Source organism: Wyeomyia smithii, chromosome 3, assembly GCF_029784165.1.
Source record: "Wyeomyia smithii strain HCP4-BCI-WySm-NY-G18 chromosome 3, ASM2978416v1, whole genome shotgun sequence".
NCBI lineage: Eukaryota > Metazoa > Arthropoda > Insecta > Diptera > Culicidae > Wyeomyia > Wyeomyia smithii.
The window spans coordinates 222,150,150-222,168,975 of NC_073696.1; the positions used below are offsets into that span (position 1 = coordinate 222,150,150).

Genomic DNA, 18,826 nt, shown 5'->3' on the forward strand with positions numbered 1-18,826 from the left:
TATCATTACACAAAAATTGAGGACCACAAAATTAGTGTAAATTGGAAGCTTTACGATTTGTTTTCCGGCCCGCTAACATAAGCAATAGGGTGCTAATGGGATGCAGGGCTCAAAAGTGTCGTCTTCTCGAAAGATGTCCTTAACTCTTAGGCTTTTCTTCTACTTTTTATTTGATCTATCTTTTTTTGGAAAGTTGAGATTCGCCTAGATAAGTAATTTGCCAATGAAAATAAAAATACCCCAAGGTTTATATTCCTAGCAACATGAGGTAAGTGAAAGCGATATCAATACAAAAGTGAGTAATGCTAAATCACAACCAATTGCGAAATAATTAAGATTTCATGTATACAAACCTGACTGACACTAATTACCAGAGAGATCCTAATGACAAAACCTGCATAACTGTTGATACAACGTTTACCCCTCTCCGTTTACCGTTGCGATCGCTATTCTGCTTTAGGCTAAAAATGACTTTTAGATTCCAGACGTATAATTAGTTGACTTCTACTCGGGTGAAAAAGAAAAAGCAACGCATCGAATTGAAAAGACGTAACAGAATCGTTTTTTGTTACGACTAACTAAGATATCTTTACTCATATGCAGTGTTACCACTCTTACGGATTTTTGTATTAAAATCGAAAACCTTGTTGGTAAAATTTACCCTATTAAATCGAATAAATTTGTTTTTGAAGAGAAAAAGGTAATAACTAAAGTTTGATATATGATAAAAAAATTTAATAATAAAAAAAGAACAGATGGCAACGGATTGTATGGATGTTATAAATACTCCCACTATCACACGCAGTTTGTATTTCTCAATCACCTTTGAGAACAGGAAAGTGGTTCTAGAATGCGGCGACAAGGCATTTTTGTAATAATTACGACACTCACGTTGTTGGCGGAACGGGACGGTGTTCTAGGTGGTATGACACAGGAAGATATGGATCGAACCGCCAAGGCCATGAGAAACATTTGCCAGCCCAAGTTCGGAATTTCGGATGGTAAGATTCAAACAAACCTTGGACTATGCTGTGATAAGTGGTACCTGTACTTTTAATGTGTGGGCAGATGTTGCTTCCGGTGCATCGAAAGGCGAGTTTCCGGACACGCGAGACTTCAGGGTAAATTATTTCTGACAAGATCGTTCTGATAATGAGTGACAACGCAAAAATTTGTTCGACCGTTTCAGTGCTACGCTTCATGCCTAATGGATCTCACGCAAACCGTATGAAAACGATGGAATAGCGTTCGGATGTAAATTTCATTTTTTTTATTTTTTGTTTTGTATAGGCTAAGAAGGGAAAATTAAACTACGAGGCGGCCGTCAAACAAATTGACCTTCTTCCGGAACATTACAAGGAACCATTTCGTCTCGGATTGGACGCTTGCCGTGAGGCGGCAGATGGCATTGAGGACAAGTGTGACGTTGCCTATGCGCTGTTGAATTGTTTCTTCAAAGCGAGCCCGGAATTTTATTTCCCCTAAGTCTGAACTGTTGTTTGAAACTTTTAAATATATGCAGTTCCAGAAATTTTTCTTTTCATTTATTGAATAAGGCTGATATAAATTTCGAATTCTTTTTATGTCAAAGGTTATCAAAGTTAGCAAAGGGGGTGGCAAAAAATAAACAACACCGAGACGAAAAAAAAGAAATACCTTTGATCAAAGTTTGTGTGCAAGTTATGACGTTTGTAGCTTGCACTCAAATAAATGTTGAAAAGTAACACTTTATTATTATTATTATATATTTCGATTGCCTTTTGACGACACTCTCGCTGTCACTGGACTTGTTTGTTGCTGAATAAAGCATTTTCTTCCCCTTCCAATATTCAAGATTTTGAAGGAGGGGGGGGGGTTACATAAAATGAAAATAAAATTTGTAACGGCCTAATAAGTTTTAAAATAAATTGTTACGATGACTCCCATTGAAATAACCGAATAATTCGATGATTTACCCGAAGAAATTATTGCGAGAATATATCTCGTGACTCAGCATATTTTGTAACATTCAATCTATATACATTAGGATGCCAATGGAATGTATGGGAAAAATTGTACCTGGAAATCCGTTCAGAGGCCGAACTCGAACATTTTTCATCTTCTCGAAAAAAATCCCCCTGTTAAATGACAGCTCAATCGGACTTCGGGAAGTGTATTTGTAAGTATTTTTATAGCCAAAACGGTTTGTTTGATCGGTGTAGTGTCTCGGGCTAAGGGTTCCTAAAAATAAAATAAAAAACACTGGGATTTTTTTTAATTTCATTTTTTTCTCTTTTAAACGACTATCAAACGACTATCATCTATCTTACATTGTGTAGTTTTCACAAATAATCAGATCTTTGAAAAGTGGATCTTCCGTGTTTTTTGTGTCTTACGGTGAATATTTTTCCTGGAAGGACAAAATTATTTCCCACAGCCGAAGACATCTTACCAATCAAACAAATCGTTGCGACTTGAATTATTAAATTTATGGAAAATTTCATTTTTTAATTCTTTTATTTTTCTCTATGATCAGACAGCCATCATTATTTAGCTAACCTTTGGTAGTTTTCGTAAAAAAAATATTTGAAAAATTAGCTATTCGAGAAAATAAATTTTTAATTTTTTATTTTTTTTTTTCTTTAAAAACAATTTTCTGCTGTTTATGTTTTTTCGGAGAGACAATTGTTTACAAATTCGCCGAAGATGACCGTTCTGGATCTAAAAATATCTTCATGTCCTTTTCAAAATTTAAGCGTAATTCAAAAAAAAATGGTATCTTTAGCCCGTAGAAACATCACAAAGTTTCAGTCAGATCAAAAATGATCGATTGAAACAGGTTGCCTATTTTGGTTAGCATTACAGTCTAACAATTTATTCTTCCGAAATAAAAATGAATCAACAACGCTAATAACTGTTGCCTAGACATTTGAGCAACCACAAACACACTGCAACTAGTCTCTTTCAATCCGATAACAATTAAATTGCAATGACGAAATGTTTAATCACTATATTTCTACAAAGATCGAACTACCCCGATACTTGACGGATGTCAGACATATTATTAACAACTCATCGCTGGCCTCTCAACAGCCTAATCAATTACTAAACTCCTAAGCCTTTGTAATTGCAACTATCAACAGCTATAAAACGAAATGCCCTCCAAAGCTGGCCCTCCAGTACCAGTGTAGGTATCAATCTTAAGTGGAACAATTCAATCTCAAGTGCAACCAATCAAATAAATCCAGCCCGATAGCACCTGAAATAAGGGTGGGTTCAGCCCAAACCAGTCCAAGCTGAGGGATGACTTGTTAAAACGGCTGCAGCGGTGAGTGCTTTCACCGAACCCCTAAACCAAATATTGTGTTGATAGTGTTTCCTCCCCCTAAAAGATGACTTCCTCGGTGAACCATCGCGTGACCGCGTAACTATTATGGAACTCAACCAGTGGTTTCTAGTGCTGACAACCCTCATTTGGTGCAGCCTGTTTGGACAATATGACTGCGTAAGTGGTAACAAGCAGAGATGTGATTTTCACCTTAAACTGTGATATGCTGAAAATACTATAGCAAAAAAAACGGAAGTGATTGATCCTTCGGTAACTCTTTACAGGGTGTTAGCAAGGAACAGATAGAAAAAACGGCTCAAATGTTTCGGCAGGTGTGTCAACCAAAGCACAAACTTTCGGATGGTAGGGGATGGCCTTACGAGGTGTCAGTTGAAACCATTGAATGTTTCGGTTTTTATTTTGTAGAAATTTTGGAAGGTGGTAAAAACGGGGTCTTTCCCGATACAAAAAACTTCAAATGCTATGTTAGCTGTCTGATGGATATGATGCAAGTGGTGAGTAAATTTTATAATATCAACGCATTAACAATCCAATGCGATAACATATTAAGTATTAACATATTAAGTTTCGACACCGTAAATTGAATAATGTTGAGTAAGGATGATTACTGCAGCTTTAGTATGCAGTTTCACCGTCAAAATACTTTTTCGATTTTTCTTTCAGACCAAAAAAGGTAAAATAAATTACGAAAAGTCCCTCAAACAAATTGATCAACTGCTACCTGAGGACTTCAAACCGGACTACAGGAAAGGTTTGGATGCATGTAAGGATGCTGGTAAGTAAAATTCTATAAAGCGATTCCGGCTTATCAGTCTTGTTTTTAATAAAGGGTTCTTTAAATGAATTCTAAATAACACAAAAAGACTGACAGAACAAATAGTAAAAAAAACGCATGTTCAGGTTTAAGAATAAATCCACAATGTAGCGTCAGTAATAACAAAACCTCGTAAAGTTCAATAAGTTTCAATTGCTCTCTCACTGGTTTTGCCTTGCTCCTAGAAAGATAGGGTAAATTAACCTATAGTAGACCCCTTTGCTTTATTACCCTATAGTGGAGTCAAATACACTCAATTTCTCTTGACATAAATCGGAATTCATGAATGTTTGTGATGCAGATTGGCTAGATAAGATGTTTCCCAATGAAAATTTTCTGAAAATCCTTCGATCTTTTTTTTTGCAAAAATTGAGTTAATCTGGCGGGTGGTCCATTATAGAAAAGAGGTCCACAATAGGTTAATTTACCCTATAGCAATCACTGCAAAAACTAAAGGTATGAAAGTGCTCAAAAGGGCCATATATCACTCGACTCAGTTCGACGAGCTGAGCATTTTCTGTATGTGTGTAACGCTCTCCTAATCTCACACGATTTCCTCAGAGAGGGCTGGACCGATTTTCATGAAATTAATCGCAAATGAAAAGTCTAGTTGCCTCATAAGACCCTGTTGAATTGTGTTGAATTATTGTAATAGGATTTTTAATTTAGAGGTTATGTATCTAAATGTAAAAATCACGAAACATCATTGTCTCTGAAACTATACAACCGATTTGAACAAAATTGGGTTTAAATGATCAGGCTACCTAAAAAACCCTTAACTATTGAACTTCATAAAAATTTTACTTGTGGTTGAAAAGTTATTTAAAGAAACGTGTCCTGGAGACTGTTTAATCTCTCTCATGTTTCTCAAAGATGGCTAGACTGATTTCTACAAAATCAGTGTCATATAGAAGGTCTAGTTGCCCTATAAGACCTTATTGATTTTGTTTGCAATCCGACTATTACTTTGCCTGTTATGTTTAAAAATGTGAAATCCACCAATGAAAAGAAACATGTTCCGAAGACCACTTAAACTCACTCACTTTTCTCAAAGATGGCTGAACCGATTTTCATAAAATTAGTGTCAAATGAAAGGTCTATCTACCTCATAACACCCTATTGAATTTCATTGTAATCGGGCTGTAAATGTATCTGTAATGTGTTAACTAGTGAATTTTATAATGGTTAAACACATGGTTCAAAAGTTGTGAAAATAATGTCATATTTGAAATAGAAGCAAAATCCTACTATAAATAATTGAATCTAAAATGTTATTAATGGTCACCGCTTTGGGTTTGGGTTTTTTGGGTGTACATTCAAATCAAAGTTTTCATTTTTCTGCAGACTTATGGTTTGAAAAAGTTTTAACTTGAAGCAGTTTTCCTGGGGTTAACAATCATAGTTGCATACCTACTTTTAAGAATATTCTAAAAAAACTTCAATTAAATCGAAGGACCTAACGCTGAATAAAAACAATATCAATTATTACAGTTCTCGTGAATATTGAAAGCCATAATTCATAGATTTTTTAAATAATTTTCATGTTCCGCAAATTTACAGAACGAACATTAACTCATAAATTATCAAATTCACTAATCCACTGACTCAAAAGTGAGTTGACCGAAAGATGGCATAATTAAAAAACCAACTCATTACTGCTTTCGATTTCAGCTCAAGGAGTAAAAGATCATTGCGAGTCGGCGTACGTTCTACTGAATTGTTTCTATGCTAACAATCCTAAATTTCTCTTCCCGTAAAAGCTGATGTAAGTGTGACGCTAACGATTTTTGGCCAACGATTTGAACAATGTGATATCTTTTATGAATAAATTTGTTGTTAGTTAGTGTTGATAAGTGTTTTGTGTTTAGATTATGCACCTCAGAGAAAATATATAATATACTTATTCATGGAAGAATAAAAACCCTTTGTGTCATTATTGTTTTCATTTGCTGGTGTATTTATTGCGGAAGTTATTTACATTAGTCATACATACAGAACCACAGACGCAAAACGGAGGGTGCAACTAGGCGAAGAAATATTTCGGGTTATTTTTGTGAAGGCATTTTACCAGAGCGTAGGCGGCATCGCAGTTATTCTTGATCCCATCGGCTGAAATAACACAATAAACAAAAAAAAAACACATGAATCGAAATACTTGGTAAATAATCTAAAGGAATAGACATGATTCGTCGGCATCACCCGATTAAATAGGTGAGTATCTCTTAGATGTCGTACGCAACTGTACGAGCCGTTGATACTGCGAAGATGCGTATTTCGTACTATTCTGTACGCAACTGCACGATTCGACGGAGACACGTCAATCAGAAATGTCAAATTATTTTCCAGCTTAATCAGTAGAACACTGCAAATCTACCGATTTCTACAAAAATCACAGGAGGGTTGTGTGCAAAGAATACTTTTACAAGAAAGGAAACCCGGCTGCTTGCGTGTCAGTCGTTTTTTGATTTGTTGTTCAATTCAATATCGGATAAGGGGCCATCCACATACCACGTGGACAGATTTGGGTGGGGGGGGCTTTGGCTAATGTCCACGGCCCATGCAATTATTTTAGAATTTATATGGACAGTTGTCCACGGAGGGGAGGGGGGGGTCAAAATCGTTAAAAATCTGTCCACGTGGTATGTGGATGGCCCCTGAGATACCGATCACATCTTGGCGTAATCACTGACAGTGCGAATAAAGCATTCCTTGTGATAAAATAAACAGTGAAAAGCTGATTTAACACTCAAAACTAGACGGCTTATGTGTTGTCAAAAAGAGTCAGGCATTTACTAGTGCCCGCTATCGCAAAAAGACTGCATTTGTGCCTCACTGCATCAGCTGCTATCGATGCTAAACCCGCTGCAACTGCTACGTTATGCGTAGCCATGCTAATGTTTTGGCCGCTATACGCTGCCATTGGTATTCCCTGTCTTTGCATCAGCTGGCCCAGCTGCTATCGATGCTGAGATCCGCTGCAACTAGTGCACTATCCATTGCCATGCCACAGCTGTGGCCGCTATCCGCCTGGTATCCACTGCACTGCTACTGCTGCTGCTAAGGGAAGATTGCTGTTGTCGCTGTCTAGAACTATTATGAGCGGTTTCGACTGAAACAGGCTCTTATATAGGGATGAAAAACCTATCGATAGTAGTAGGAAATCATCGATAACTATCGATATCCATTTCAGTCGATAATTCCCATCCTTACTCTTATACAGACAAATAGCAAATTTAAAATGGTAAGGTCAATGATTCTGTCGACCGTGCTTGGGAAGCAATCATATTAACGACTTATCAGATCAGTCGAATTTTGCGCTTCAACAAGGATTGACCATTCTCAATAATATAGTTGCTTGTCATGATTTGGACTTGATAATTTTTGAATTTTGATTATGCGAAAAATTAATTTTTTTGCTGATAATGAAAGCTTTTCGGATGTTGTGCTCATGACTGAAGGAAAAGATAATTCAGTACGTTCTGCGACACGGAGATGAAGTCAAATATATATCTGTTCCAAATTTTTTTAAAAAGTAAATCGATTTAAGAAAAAATATTAACTCTTCAATTAGGTTTTTATTTCATCCTGCAAAGGACAATTTGTAGTTTAATTCAATGATTGATAAGATGCCGATCACATCTTTGCGTTATCACTGGCAGTGCGAAGAAAGTATTCCTTGGGGGAAATAAACACTGAAAAGTTTTCCAGAACGTTCTTTTCATTGAATGCATTTGCTAGTGTGCCTGCTATCGCTCAAAGAAAGCATTTCACTAAAATGCCACACTGCATCAGCTGGCCCTGCTTATATAGACGCTGAGACCAACGTCAACCGCTGCGCTATCCCCGTTGCCACAGTAGTGGACGCTTCCGTTGCCATTGGTATCCGCTACCCTGCATCACCTGATCCTGCTATTGATGCTGAGACGCGCTCCGCTATCCGTTGCCATACCACTGCTGTGGCCGTTATCCGCTGCACTGCTACTGCTGCTGTATCCACTGCTGCTGCTAAGGGAGGACTGCTTCTGTTGCAGTCTAGAATTATAATAAGCGGCTTCGAGTGAAACAGGCTCTTATATACGCCAAATTGCACATTTCAAATGGCAAGGTCTATGATTCTGTCGACCGTGCTTGGGAAGCAGTCATATAACGACCAATCAGAGGCCGAATTTTTCGTTTTGACACGGCTTGACTATTTTCAATAGTACAATAATTTGAATAATAAAATTACAATTATTTTCCAATCTATTGCTGCAAGAACGAAGGAAATCCATCGAATACTAACCGATTAATTAGCATTTGAAATTGGACTTTTTTTCCTTTTTTTCGGTTTAAGATTTTCATTTTACATCCCTATGTAGCCGAACTTCCTGAGAGAAGTATTCTACTTCAAAAATGGTACTAAATGAACTACTCGAATGGTACCAACCTCTGAATAAATTCGCAGTTTGAGTTGTTTCTGAAGGCAGTGTACCTGCGCAGCCCTGCATTTGTCTCGTTCCTACTCGACAAAATGCTGCATTGATTTTGTAAATAACTTGTTGACAGTTCCTTATGAGATTTTCTTTGGGGCTCGATAGAGCCGAGAAAAAGAAAATTCATTTTGTTCATAATTCGTCTGTGGGTAATAACACACTGCGCGAAGCGGACAAAACGAAATACCCGGAAAATGGACTTCACTTAATGAAAGTACACGAGACACGTTTATTGTGGCAAAAGATTTAATTCGCGTGTTACTGGAATGATGGATTGTACAGTAATGAAAAAAGAGAGGGAAAAAAGCTTCGCGCTACTTTCGTGCGCTTTCGTGTTGACGCAATTTGCCAACTGTAAAGAACGATAAACTATGGCTGCTACACGCTGAAAAGAGAGTCCAGAAGCTAGGTGTTGTTCACTCCCACACTCTTCCTCAACACGTACTTTGGGTCTCCTTAGTTCGATACTCCAAGTTGTTCCAGCAGTTGCCGGAATCTCGTGGCACCCAACGGCTTCGTGAGCGCATCTGCTGCCATCTGTTCCGACGGACAGTACAACAGCTTCAAGTCGCCTCGTTCGCTCAAGTCCTTGACGAAATGTCGCCGCGTATCTATATGCTTTGACCGTTTTCTAGCCCTTTCTGCGTGAACGAAACTCAGGCAACTTTGATTGTCTTCGTATACTGTAGTTGCTCCACCTGGTGATTCTCCAAGATCTGTCATGAGTCTTCGAAGCCAACTGAGCTCCTGACACGCATCACTCAAGGAAATATATTCCGCCTCCATTGACGACAGGCTGACACATGCCTGCCGACGGCTGACCCAAGCTATAGTTCCACTACCGAATAGAAAGATAAATCCCGTCGTTGATCTCCGGCTTGTCAGATCACCGGCCCAATCTGCGTCCGAGTAGCCGATAAGATTCCACCCGTTATCTCCAGGTCCAAACTTCAGCTTCAGTTCTGTCGTCCCCTTAAGGTATCTGACTACCCGTTTGGCAGCCTTCCAGTCTTGATCCGTTGGTTTACTTGATTTCCGTCTCAGAAATGATACACTAAAGGCCACGTCTGGTCTAGCGTTAACAGCAATGTAAAGTAGTGCGCCTACCAAACTGCGGTACAGCGTTATATCCACAAAAGGTTTACTATCACACACGGATTTTGTATAACTTACGTCCATCGGTGTTTTCGATGTCTTGCAATCCTCGAGATTGTACTTCTTCACTAGCGCTTCAATGTAACTCTTCAGTCTCAAAGTATAAACACCTTCCTCCAACTGAATATCGTAACCCAGAAAATATTTCACGGCTCCGAGGTTGACTATATCCAACTCCTTTTTCAGCGATTCGAACACCTCGCTGATTTTCGCCTTATCTGCGCATCCAACTAAAAGATCATCGACGTATACGAGCAGAAAAATTGTGGTCTGCCCATCACGCCGGATGTACAGGCAGCTGTCGGACTGACATTGTCAAACTAGCTCCTCCTTTCCTGCCACTGCATACCCGGGAGGCTGACGCATAAATATTTCCCATCCACCGACCCGTGTAAATAAGCCGTCCGGACATCGAAGTGTTGTAGACTCATCTGGTTCTTTCCAGCCACTGCCAGTAGCGCTCGTAGGGTCTCAGAGCGTGTCACAGGTGCAAAAACGTCTGAATAATCTACACCGTAACGCTGGGTAAAACCCTGCGCTACTAGCCTCGCTTTGTGCTTGATGACGTCTCCGTTCTAGTCCCGCTTGAGCTTAAACACCCATCGTGAACCGATTGCTTTCTTTCCGACTGGCAACGGAACTAACTCCCACGTGGTGTTTTCGTCATGAGACTGCATTTCGGCATCCATGGCGTCTTTCCACTCCTTCACTTGAAGTGCCTCGCGATAATCTGTGGGCTCTCCCACCGTACTCTTGGCAACACCTGCCACGAAGTCATTCATCCATTGTGGGAGAACACCTCTTGTGCGCCTATTCTGCCGGTGCGATACTTGCTCCTCCTGTGCCGGTTCGTCGTTGCGCCCAGCAGTGGATTCATCCGAACTGTTGTTGGCACTGACAAACCCTTCAAATTCCGAAATGCTGCCCTGGTCACTAGGGTACGTCTCTGCTTCTACTTCGGCCTCTACCGCGTCGTTCCGGTTCTCGGTAGTATTCAGCGGAATATCTATCTCATTCTCCGGATCTTCCACTGCTACTGTTTCTTTCTGTTTCTGCGCCATTTCCGAACCGTCTGATGGTGATGCGATTTGTAGAAGGGTCTAGAAAGCGAAAACCTTTGTGCTCCTCAGAATACCCGACGAACTTGAGCTTTACTGCTTTGTGATCCAACTTCGAACGTCGAACATCCGGGACGTGTACGTATGCCCAGCATCCGAATACCTTCAGATGCGCTAGATCCGGCTTACTATCCGTCCAAAGTTCGTACGGCGTTTTTCCGATCACCCGCGAAGGAATACGGTTCTGGATGTACGCAGCCGTCACTACAGCTTCACCCCAATATCTTTTATGCAACTCAGCATCCGCCAGCATGCAGATCACCATCTCTTGGAGTGACCGATTCTTGCGCTCGGGCACCCCATTCTGTTGCGGAGTGTAGGGCGTAGTATACTGGGCCTTGATTCCTTCGCTGACGTAGAACCGCCGCAGTTCACGACTGATGTACTCGCCGCCTCCATCTGATCGTATGAGGCCAGGCTTTCTTCCGAAAACATTCTCACAGCGACGCACATACTCCATTATCTTAGCGGTGGCTTCATCTTTGCTCTTGCTCTAGTGAATCGGCTGAAATCATCTATCAATGTCATGATGTACCGGTTTCCAGAAGGGGTAGTGGTTTCCATTGGTCCACAAAGATCGGTGTGGATCAACTCTAGTGGCCGCTTCGTTTTTCTTTCAGCCACAGGAGGAAATGGTTTTCTAGCCAGTTTTCCTTTGATACAACATTCGCAAATGGTGCGGATCCCACAATCATATAGTTTGAAACCATTTACCAGATCTTCAGTTTCCATTCGGCGTAGGACAGTCGGATCGCGATGTCCCACACGACGATGCCATATGTGCTGGCACCGGCCGTTATGCTCACGCTCAACTTTCAGTAGCCGCTGCTGAACACGCAACCGGTAAGGACTACCAACCTTGTCGCCGACCACCACCGTTTCACCAGCAGCGTTTCTAATGGTACACTCCGACACATCAAATACAGCAATAAACCTCTTTGCTGCCAGCTGGCTCACCGATATCAGTCCACCAACAAGCTCGGGCACGAACAACACATTTTTAAACGTTATTTCTTGAGCGCATTGAGTGGAAAAACGCACGGTCATTTGTCATATGCGCCGTGGCGCCACTATCAATAACCCAGCTGGCCGACTTCCTGTCACCAGCCATAAAACATACCGCACTACCACCTCCCTGTGCTTGCTTTGCTTTGGGATTATCATCTTTCGACTTATCGTCCTTCGGCCCTCGCTTTTTGTCATTTCCACCTCTATTGTTCTTGGCCAACCATTTTTTACACTGTGCCTTTACGTGGCCTGCTTGTTTACAGAAAAACACCGCCGCTCTTCTTTACCACCATCCGCGGCCAACTTCATTGCCTTCATTCCCACCGAGAGGGATTCGCCTTGCTGCCGCTGCCGGAATTCTTCCAACAATCGAGCTTTGACGGTATTCACTGTCCAGTTTTCTTCAACACGACACTGTAGGCTCTGAACCAAGCCACGATATGAATGCGGAACACTTTTGAAAACAAACGCGATTTTCAACAACTCGTCCAAATTTTGACCCGCGGCGGTCAACTTATCAAACAAATCTTCCATTCCGGACAAATGTTTGTGCATATCGTCACATTCCGACATGTTCGCAGCGCATAGTTGAGTTAAATTAAACACTATGGTCGACATTGTCGCTTCCTCGTGGTGCTCCTTAAAAGCATTCCACATATCGCGCGCACTGGCCGCATTTTTCACTATTTTAAACTGGCTCTCTTCGAGGAACAGTCCTACGTTCGCACGAGCCTTCCTGTCGCTTACATGCCACACTGCTTCAGGAGTTTCCGGCTTAGGCAACCGAATCACATCCCATAAGTCTTCCTTCTCGAGTAACCATTCCATCCGCTGTTTCCACGAACTCCAGTTGCTCGAACCTAACTTCGGGAAAGAACTCTGGCATTATCCGCCATTTTGCCGCTTGCACGTGAAATCACTATCGGAAATTTCACTCGCAAACTGTTACCGAATCAAACGCTACGTATCTCAATCTTTTTTCGGAGTTAATCGAACGCTGGGCACCATAACCTGTGGGTAATAACACACTGCGCGAAGCGGACAAAACGAAATACCCGGAAAATGGACTTCACTTAATGAAAGTACACGAGACACGTTTATTGTGGCAAAAGAATTACTTCGCGTGTTACTGGAATGATGGATTGTACAGTAATGAAAAAAGAGAGGGAAAAAAGCTTCGCGCTACTTTCGTGCGCTTTCGTGTTGACGCAAAAAATCCTCAGTGTTACGTATGTCTAAGTATGTGGGCGAACCACATACATAAGACATACGTAAGACTCAGGAAGAAATCTTCCAAAAAAGTTGGTACAAAATGAACTACTCGAAAGTACCAACCTCTGTGAAAAAAAAACTCTGTTTGAGTAGTTTCTGGAGGTTGTGTACCTGCGCAGCCCTGCATTTGTCTCGTTCCCACTCGAAAAATGCAGCATTGATTTTGTAAACAACTTTTTGACAGTTTCGTAAGGGATTTTGTTGAGGGCTCGAGTAGAGCCGCGACGAAGAAAATTCATTCCGTTCATTTTCGTCGAGCAGTTCATACTGGTGTTGGTACCGGGTGATGTGGGGCAAAGAGTACCAAAAAAATCGCCAGTATTCCGTATGTCTAAGTATGTGGGCGAACTGTCATTGTAGCAATTTCGAGCAGAATTCGAGCAGTTTTAAATCGTGATTTAAAAAGCGAAGGACAACGATAGAAAGTTTTTTTAAATCACGTTTTACTTAGAAAATGCAGATCTTTCAAATAATATAAAAAACTAATACAGCTGAACAACCCAATTTCTAGATATTGCGAAAATTATATGCGATATTTAGGTGTCGTGAATATCCATTTCGTGTGGTATTTGACCATTTCGGACTGTTTTCCAGAAGTCACCATCTTGATATTGGAAATAGCATCTAGGGTATTTAGTCATTCTACAGTCGAATATACCTCAAAAACGAATGAAACCACACTAATATAATATAATGATGGTTTAAGTCAGTTAGTGTCCCTGAATAGTTTTACCGACATGGAATGTCATACGTATAGAGTCTTCTTTCTATCATCTGCTCTCGTGGTATTTTTTGTAGTTCTGCCTTAGGGTTATTTTCAACCTTTAATGAAGCCAGAGGGACATGGAGGAGGGACCATATTTTGAGCAGCTTATGAATCCGCATGTGTATTTACTCTAAATGTGTAGAGTAAAACACGAACATAAGTATATGAATTTGTTTACTATCTGACAGTAATTGTTTCCAGATTGTGTAACTGAGTTTGCAAAGTTCAACAATAATCAATTAAAGTTCCCCATCGAGGAATACTATTCCAATTACCCCGATTTTAATTGAATTTTTCGTTTAATGTTTATTAAAAGAATTTCTGTGTTCAACGATATTTTGTGTATTCGTAAGACAGCTAGTTATACAGAGTTTTAATTCAAGTAGCAGAAATTGTAGATATTGATCAAAGCTCTTCAGGCCCGTTTCCTTCGACTGATTAAAAAAGGCGCAACTCCTTAGGCTGTTTCTTACCCTAGTGTCTGACGGTAATTCTCTCTTGCTTATGTTGATAGCAAAAACTTATTTGTGTCATCTTTAAAAAGAAGGTCCATGGGATAAGGGGAGCTCTTACTCTAGGGTTACATAGTCCACATTGACAAGCGAATGGGAATCTTAGTAGAATCAGTCCGTTCGGTGTCAGAGGAACTTTTACACACGGGTTTATTCTCAAGGCCCTAGCACAATGAATACGTTTGCATTGCGTTGACGTTAATTCGACAGAACATGTATGGGCTAACTGTCAAAATGCCGCAAACGCAGCCGCAACTTATCCATTGAGTTTAGGCCTTCAGGCTCGCTCCTTTCCCCCTATTTGACTACTTCCCTATCACTTAACCTACAGCTGCCAATAGTTGGCAGGGTGGCTAACGAGGCTTGTTAAAAATGTGCAGTAGACTTTAAAAGGTTCAAATATAAACGTGTACAGGGAAAGGTAAAAATACAAAAATCCGTCACTGACCACGGTTGCAAAGTAACCTTCCTTCCCGTTATAGTCGTTAGAGATGCGAGGCTCAAGCACAATGGGTACTTTTGCGATGCGTTGGCGTTAAGTTGACAGAAATTGTATGCGCTAACTGTCAGGTTGCCTCAAACGCAGCCGCAACGTATCAATTGTACTTGGTTTTTTACCGTAAGTAGCCGGCGCCTATAACGATCAAAGCGGAAGCTACTGAATTGTTTGTTGTACACTGAATATGGTAAATCCAGTGGTGGGCACCGCTAACCGAAAATTTAGCGACGCTAATCGCTAAGTCGCTAACCGGAAAATTTAGCTCGATAATCGCTAAACGCTAAACGCTAAACCCACATTAGCGGAACTTTCGCTAATCGCTAACTTTTTAATATGTAAATAGTCATATCGCTATATTTATTGCTCGTGTTTTGTAAGATTTGGACCACTTTGATCTGTTTTGGTTAAACAAACGAAAACAATTACTTTTTAAAGCTATTTACATAGGGTTACCATTTCGTCGGAGTTTTAAATCAGGACAATTTTTTTCCAGCAAAAATTTGTTTTGGGCTATTGTTATTTTTTGAGGCATCAATAAATAAAACACGTAATTTGAGATTTGCACTTCAAATACGCCAAAAGCCTCATACTTAACGTATTTCTTGAACGATACCTTAAAAAATGCAACACTAAACTGTTTGAAATAAACTTAATTGTCAAAAAACGTTTAACGATTTCAACGACTAGACAATTTCTCTCATTAAGATTTAACCAAAGAAAAAAAAATCGTTTGAAATAAGTTCGTTTCTTCCCGGAGTCAATATGAAAGTACTGAACAGTTTGCTTCCTCTTTGAATATCCGGCATCATTCAGAAAAATCAGGACAAATGCTAAAATATGAAAAATAAATTAGGAAACTCCAAATGGACCTCAAAATCAGGACATGTCCTGCTAAATCAGGACGGATGGTATCAATTTACAGTAAGAGGTTCACGAAACGGTTTTCATATTTGATTTTGTAAAAACAAGAATAACAAAAGTTATTTAGCTTGCATTGAAAATAGATACTCTTAGGAATGTTTTCATAAAAATTCAATTATTATCTGAATCGAAAAAGTAGAACCAAAGTTGTCATAATTTCAAGCGCATTGCAATTCACCAAAGTTCTTGATGTGCCGAAAATTCAATCTAGACCTTGTGCTTGTTCTTCAAAATGCTCCTGTGGCTTGTACGATAACTGGAACTCCATTCTAGGGTAAAAAAACTGACAAAAGTAACTTTCGCAGTAAAGTATGTTCATCTTTCGAAGCAATTTACGTACGCCATCAGCAATTCACGGTTTTTCTAAATATTTCTATTTTCGCTTCTCTACAAAGTTTAGCAAATTAGCGATTAGCGTTTCGAAGGCCAAAATTTTAGCGACGCTAACAGTTTCGCTAACCAGCTCAAAAATTAACGAAATCGCTAACTGAATTTAAGCGTCGCGAATTAGCGAATTAGCGGAATGGTGCCCACCACTGGGTAAATCAATAAAAAATTAGCCTTCTTATGATGGTTTTTTGTGCAACTTCCATCACGGAGGAGCGACTACGAAATGTGCGGTTAGTTTTCAAAAATAAAGCCCATGGTCCATTTTGGCTGCAACTACCGTGAAATCACGCTGCTAAGGTTCTCTCAAATTCTATGCCGTCGACTATCGCTGTTTGCGAGGGAGTCCGTGGGGCATTTATGGGATTTATGGGTGCCCGCGCCACCGTTGACCAAGTATTCGCGGTACGGCAGGTTCTACAGAAATGCCGTGAAAATAACGTGCTCACACACCATTTGTTCATCGATTTTAGATCGACGTACGACACAATCGATTGAGATCAGCAATGGCAGATTATGAACGATCACGGTTTCCCGGATAAACTGACACGGTTGGTCAAGTCGACGATGGATCGAGTGATGCGCGTAGTTTGAGTTTCAGGGACGCTTTCGAATCCTCTCAAATCTCGATGAGCGTTACGGCAAGGTGATGGATTATCGTACATGTTATTTTATATCGCTTTGGAAGGTGTTAGACGAAGGGCGGGTGGCAACACAAGAGGCACGCGCCGCCAGAACTATTTCGTTAAAATCCGTAAATTCTACGGATTTCTATGGATTTCCCCTCTTTTCTACGGATTTACCATATAAATGTTTTTCCGGAAAAGTGAACAAATCCGTAGATCTACGGATAAATCCGTAGATCTGGCAAGCCTGGGCACGATATTCAGGAGGTCCGCTCGTGGGCTTCGCCGCTGACATCGACATCGTATTCGTAGCACGAACCCTTGAGAAGATGACGGAGACTTACATCATACTGAAGGCTGAACGCATCGCAGAGAGGTTCTAGAAAAGGCATATGAACCTCCTTCACGAATTCATATAGCGGTGATGAAATCAAAATGATAGACGAGTGGTGACTGCTAATAACGACACCAGCAGAGTAATTCATCAACGGCTTATGGCAGGAAATCGTGCTTACTTTGGACTTCAGAGGACGCTCCGCTCGAATCAAAGCCGCCGCCGCACGAAGTTGACCATCTGCAAAACACTGATTAGACCGGTAGTCCTCCACGGCCACGAAACCTGGAGCGTGCTAGTGGAGGACGAACGGGCCCTTGGGGTTTTCGAACGGAAGGTGCTGCGAACCGTCTGTGGTACTCCACCACAGACGTTGGAAAATGGATCATAGCGGAGGCGGATGAACCACAAGTTGCATCAGCTGCTGGGAAAGTAACTCATCATTCAAACGGCGAACATCGGGAGACTTCGGTGGGCTGGGCATGTCGGACGACCCCCAGGCACAAACGGTTCTCGAATACGATCCGACTGGAACAACGCGCACAACGAGCGAGGTAGCTCGATAGAGTGGAAGATGACCATGGGCCTCCGCAGACAACATGGCTGGTGAACTGCAGCCATAAACCTAATTGAATGGAAACGACTTGTTCGAACAGCAAAGGACACTTCGGCCTGGAGCTGATTAGTATGGTATGTATGTTTGGCTCCTAATTCGAGATAACCACTTAGCTGTAATCTTCAGAGATGTTTGTTCAATTTTCTTAAAACGAATCAATTAATATTAGACTTTATGTGCCATAATTTCAAAACGGGACAAAAACCAGCGAGCTAAATACTCATTGTGAGTAATGCCAAGTTCCGATGAAACTGATACTCACCCGAAGTTCGGCAAGTGTCAAAAGCAGCCTTCGTTGGTTCACCAATTTCCGGCGGGATCAGCATGTCAATTTGTTTTATCGCGGCATCAGCGTTAACCTTTCCTTTACGAATCTATGAGAAGTGAAAAAACATACATTAAATGCATTTTAATAAGATTCGCCGTCCTCAATAAGAGTTGAGCTTTTCTCAGAGTATCAAAACTAAGAAGAAACATTATACAAATTGAAGTCCTGACTCCTGACCTACCGCTTGCATCATTTCGAGCACACAGTTTGCGTAGCACTTGACTTCCTTGCTTTCGGCGAATTCTCCCCGACCAAGTCCATCCACTTCTTCCACCGTGGGCTTGAACTTTCCGATGCAAACGGTTCTCATCATTTCACTAGCCTTCGCCATCTGTTCCATTGTTGATTTCTATTGTCACCAAATGAGAAACCGTGATAGGATTATTTTATCACCACTTTATCAAGTAAATATTCACGCTTTCAATCAGCATTACTGATGACACCACCAAGGCTAAAATCACCCGGAAAAAGGCCCTCCGAAGGCTCATGGTCCAAATGGTCATACACAGGGCTACAAACGATCAAACCATCCGAAATGAGTACGGCAACAACGACAACGCAGACAGGTTTATATATAGAAAAAATCTTTCAAAAATGATCAATATGATTAATTGACAGGAAACTGATTCGATCGTAAGCATTTGCTAGTTCTCAATAATAGGTTACGTAG

General features: G+C 40.7%; 3 protein-coding genes across 4 annotated transcripts; 2 read left to right on the top strand and 1 right to left on the bottom strand.

The window, feature by feature from the left end:
• The first annotated feature begins 822 nt into the window (after positions 1 to 822).
• LOC129730595 (general odorant-binding protein 72-like) lies at positions 823 to 1,671 on the top strand. Its single transcript, XM_055690047.1, has 4 exons — positions 823 to 1,001; positions 1,069 to 1,121; positions 1,190 to 1,225; positions 1,291 to 1,671. Exons 1-4 carry the CDS (start codon positions 851 to 853, stop codon positions 1,483 to 1,485), a joined length of 435 nt encoding a protein of 144 aa, XP_055546022.1. The 5' UTR covers positions 823 to 850; the 3' UTR covers positions 1,486 to 1,671.
• Positions 1,672 to 3,147: 1,476 nt separating this feature from the next.
• LOC129730594 (general odorant-binding protein 72-like) lies at positions 3,148 to 6,050 on the top strand. 2 transcript variants are annotated; one of them, XM_055690044.1, is made up of 6 exons: positions 3,148 to 3,307; positions 3,372 to 3,484; positions 3,592 to 3,670; positions 3,734 to 3,822; positions 3,992 to 4,103; positions 5,814 to 6,050. In XM_055690044.1, the coding sequence occupies exons 2-6, from the start codon at positions 3,413 to 3,415 to the stop codon at positions 5,897 to 5,899; spliced, it is 438 nt and encodes a 145-aa protein (XP_055546019.1). In that variant the 5' UTR covers positions 3,148 to 3,307; positions 3,372 to 3,412; the 3' UTR covers positions 5,900 to 6,050. The 2 variants fall into 2 exon arrangements, with proteins under 2 accessions (XP_055546019.1, XP_055546020.1); XM_055690045.1 differs by having other exon boundaries at positions 3,150 to 3,307; positions 3,353 to 3,484.
• A 16-nt stretch (positions 6,051 to 6,066) lies between these two features.
• LOC129730593 (general odorant-binding protein 72-like) lies at positions 6,067 to 18,725 on the bottom strand. The gene is made up of 4 exons (XM_055690043.1): positions 18,573 to 18,725; positions 18,338 to 18,505; positions 18,091 to 18,202; positions 6,067 to 6,251 (listed from the first exon to the last, which is right to left on the bottom strand). The coding sequence occupies exons 1-4, from the start codon at positions 18,657 to 18,659 to the stop codon at positions 6,166 to 6,168; spliced, it is 453 nt and encodes a 150-aa protein (XP_055546018.1). The 5' UTR covers positions 18,660 to 18,725; the 3' UTR covers positions 6,067 to 6,165.
• Positions 18,726 to 18,826: the final 101 nt, after the last annotated feature.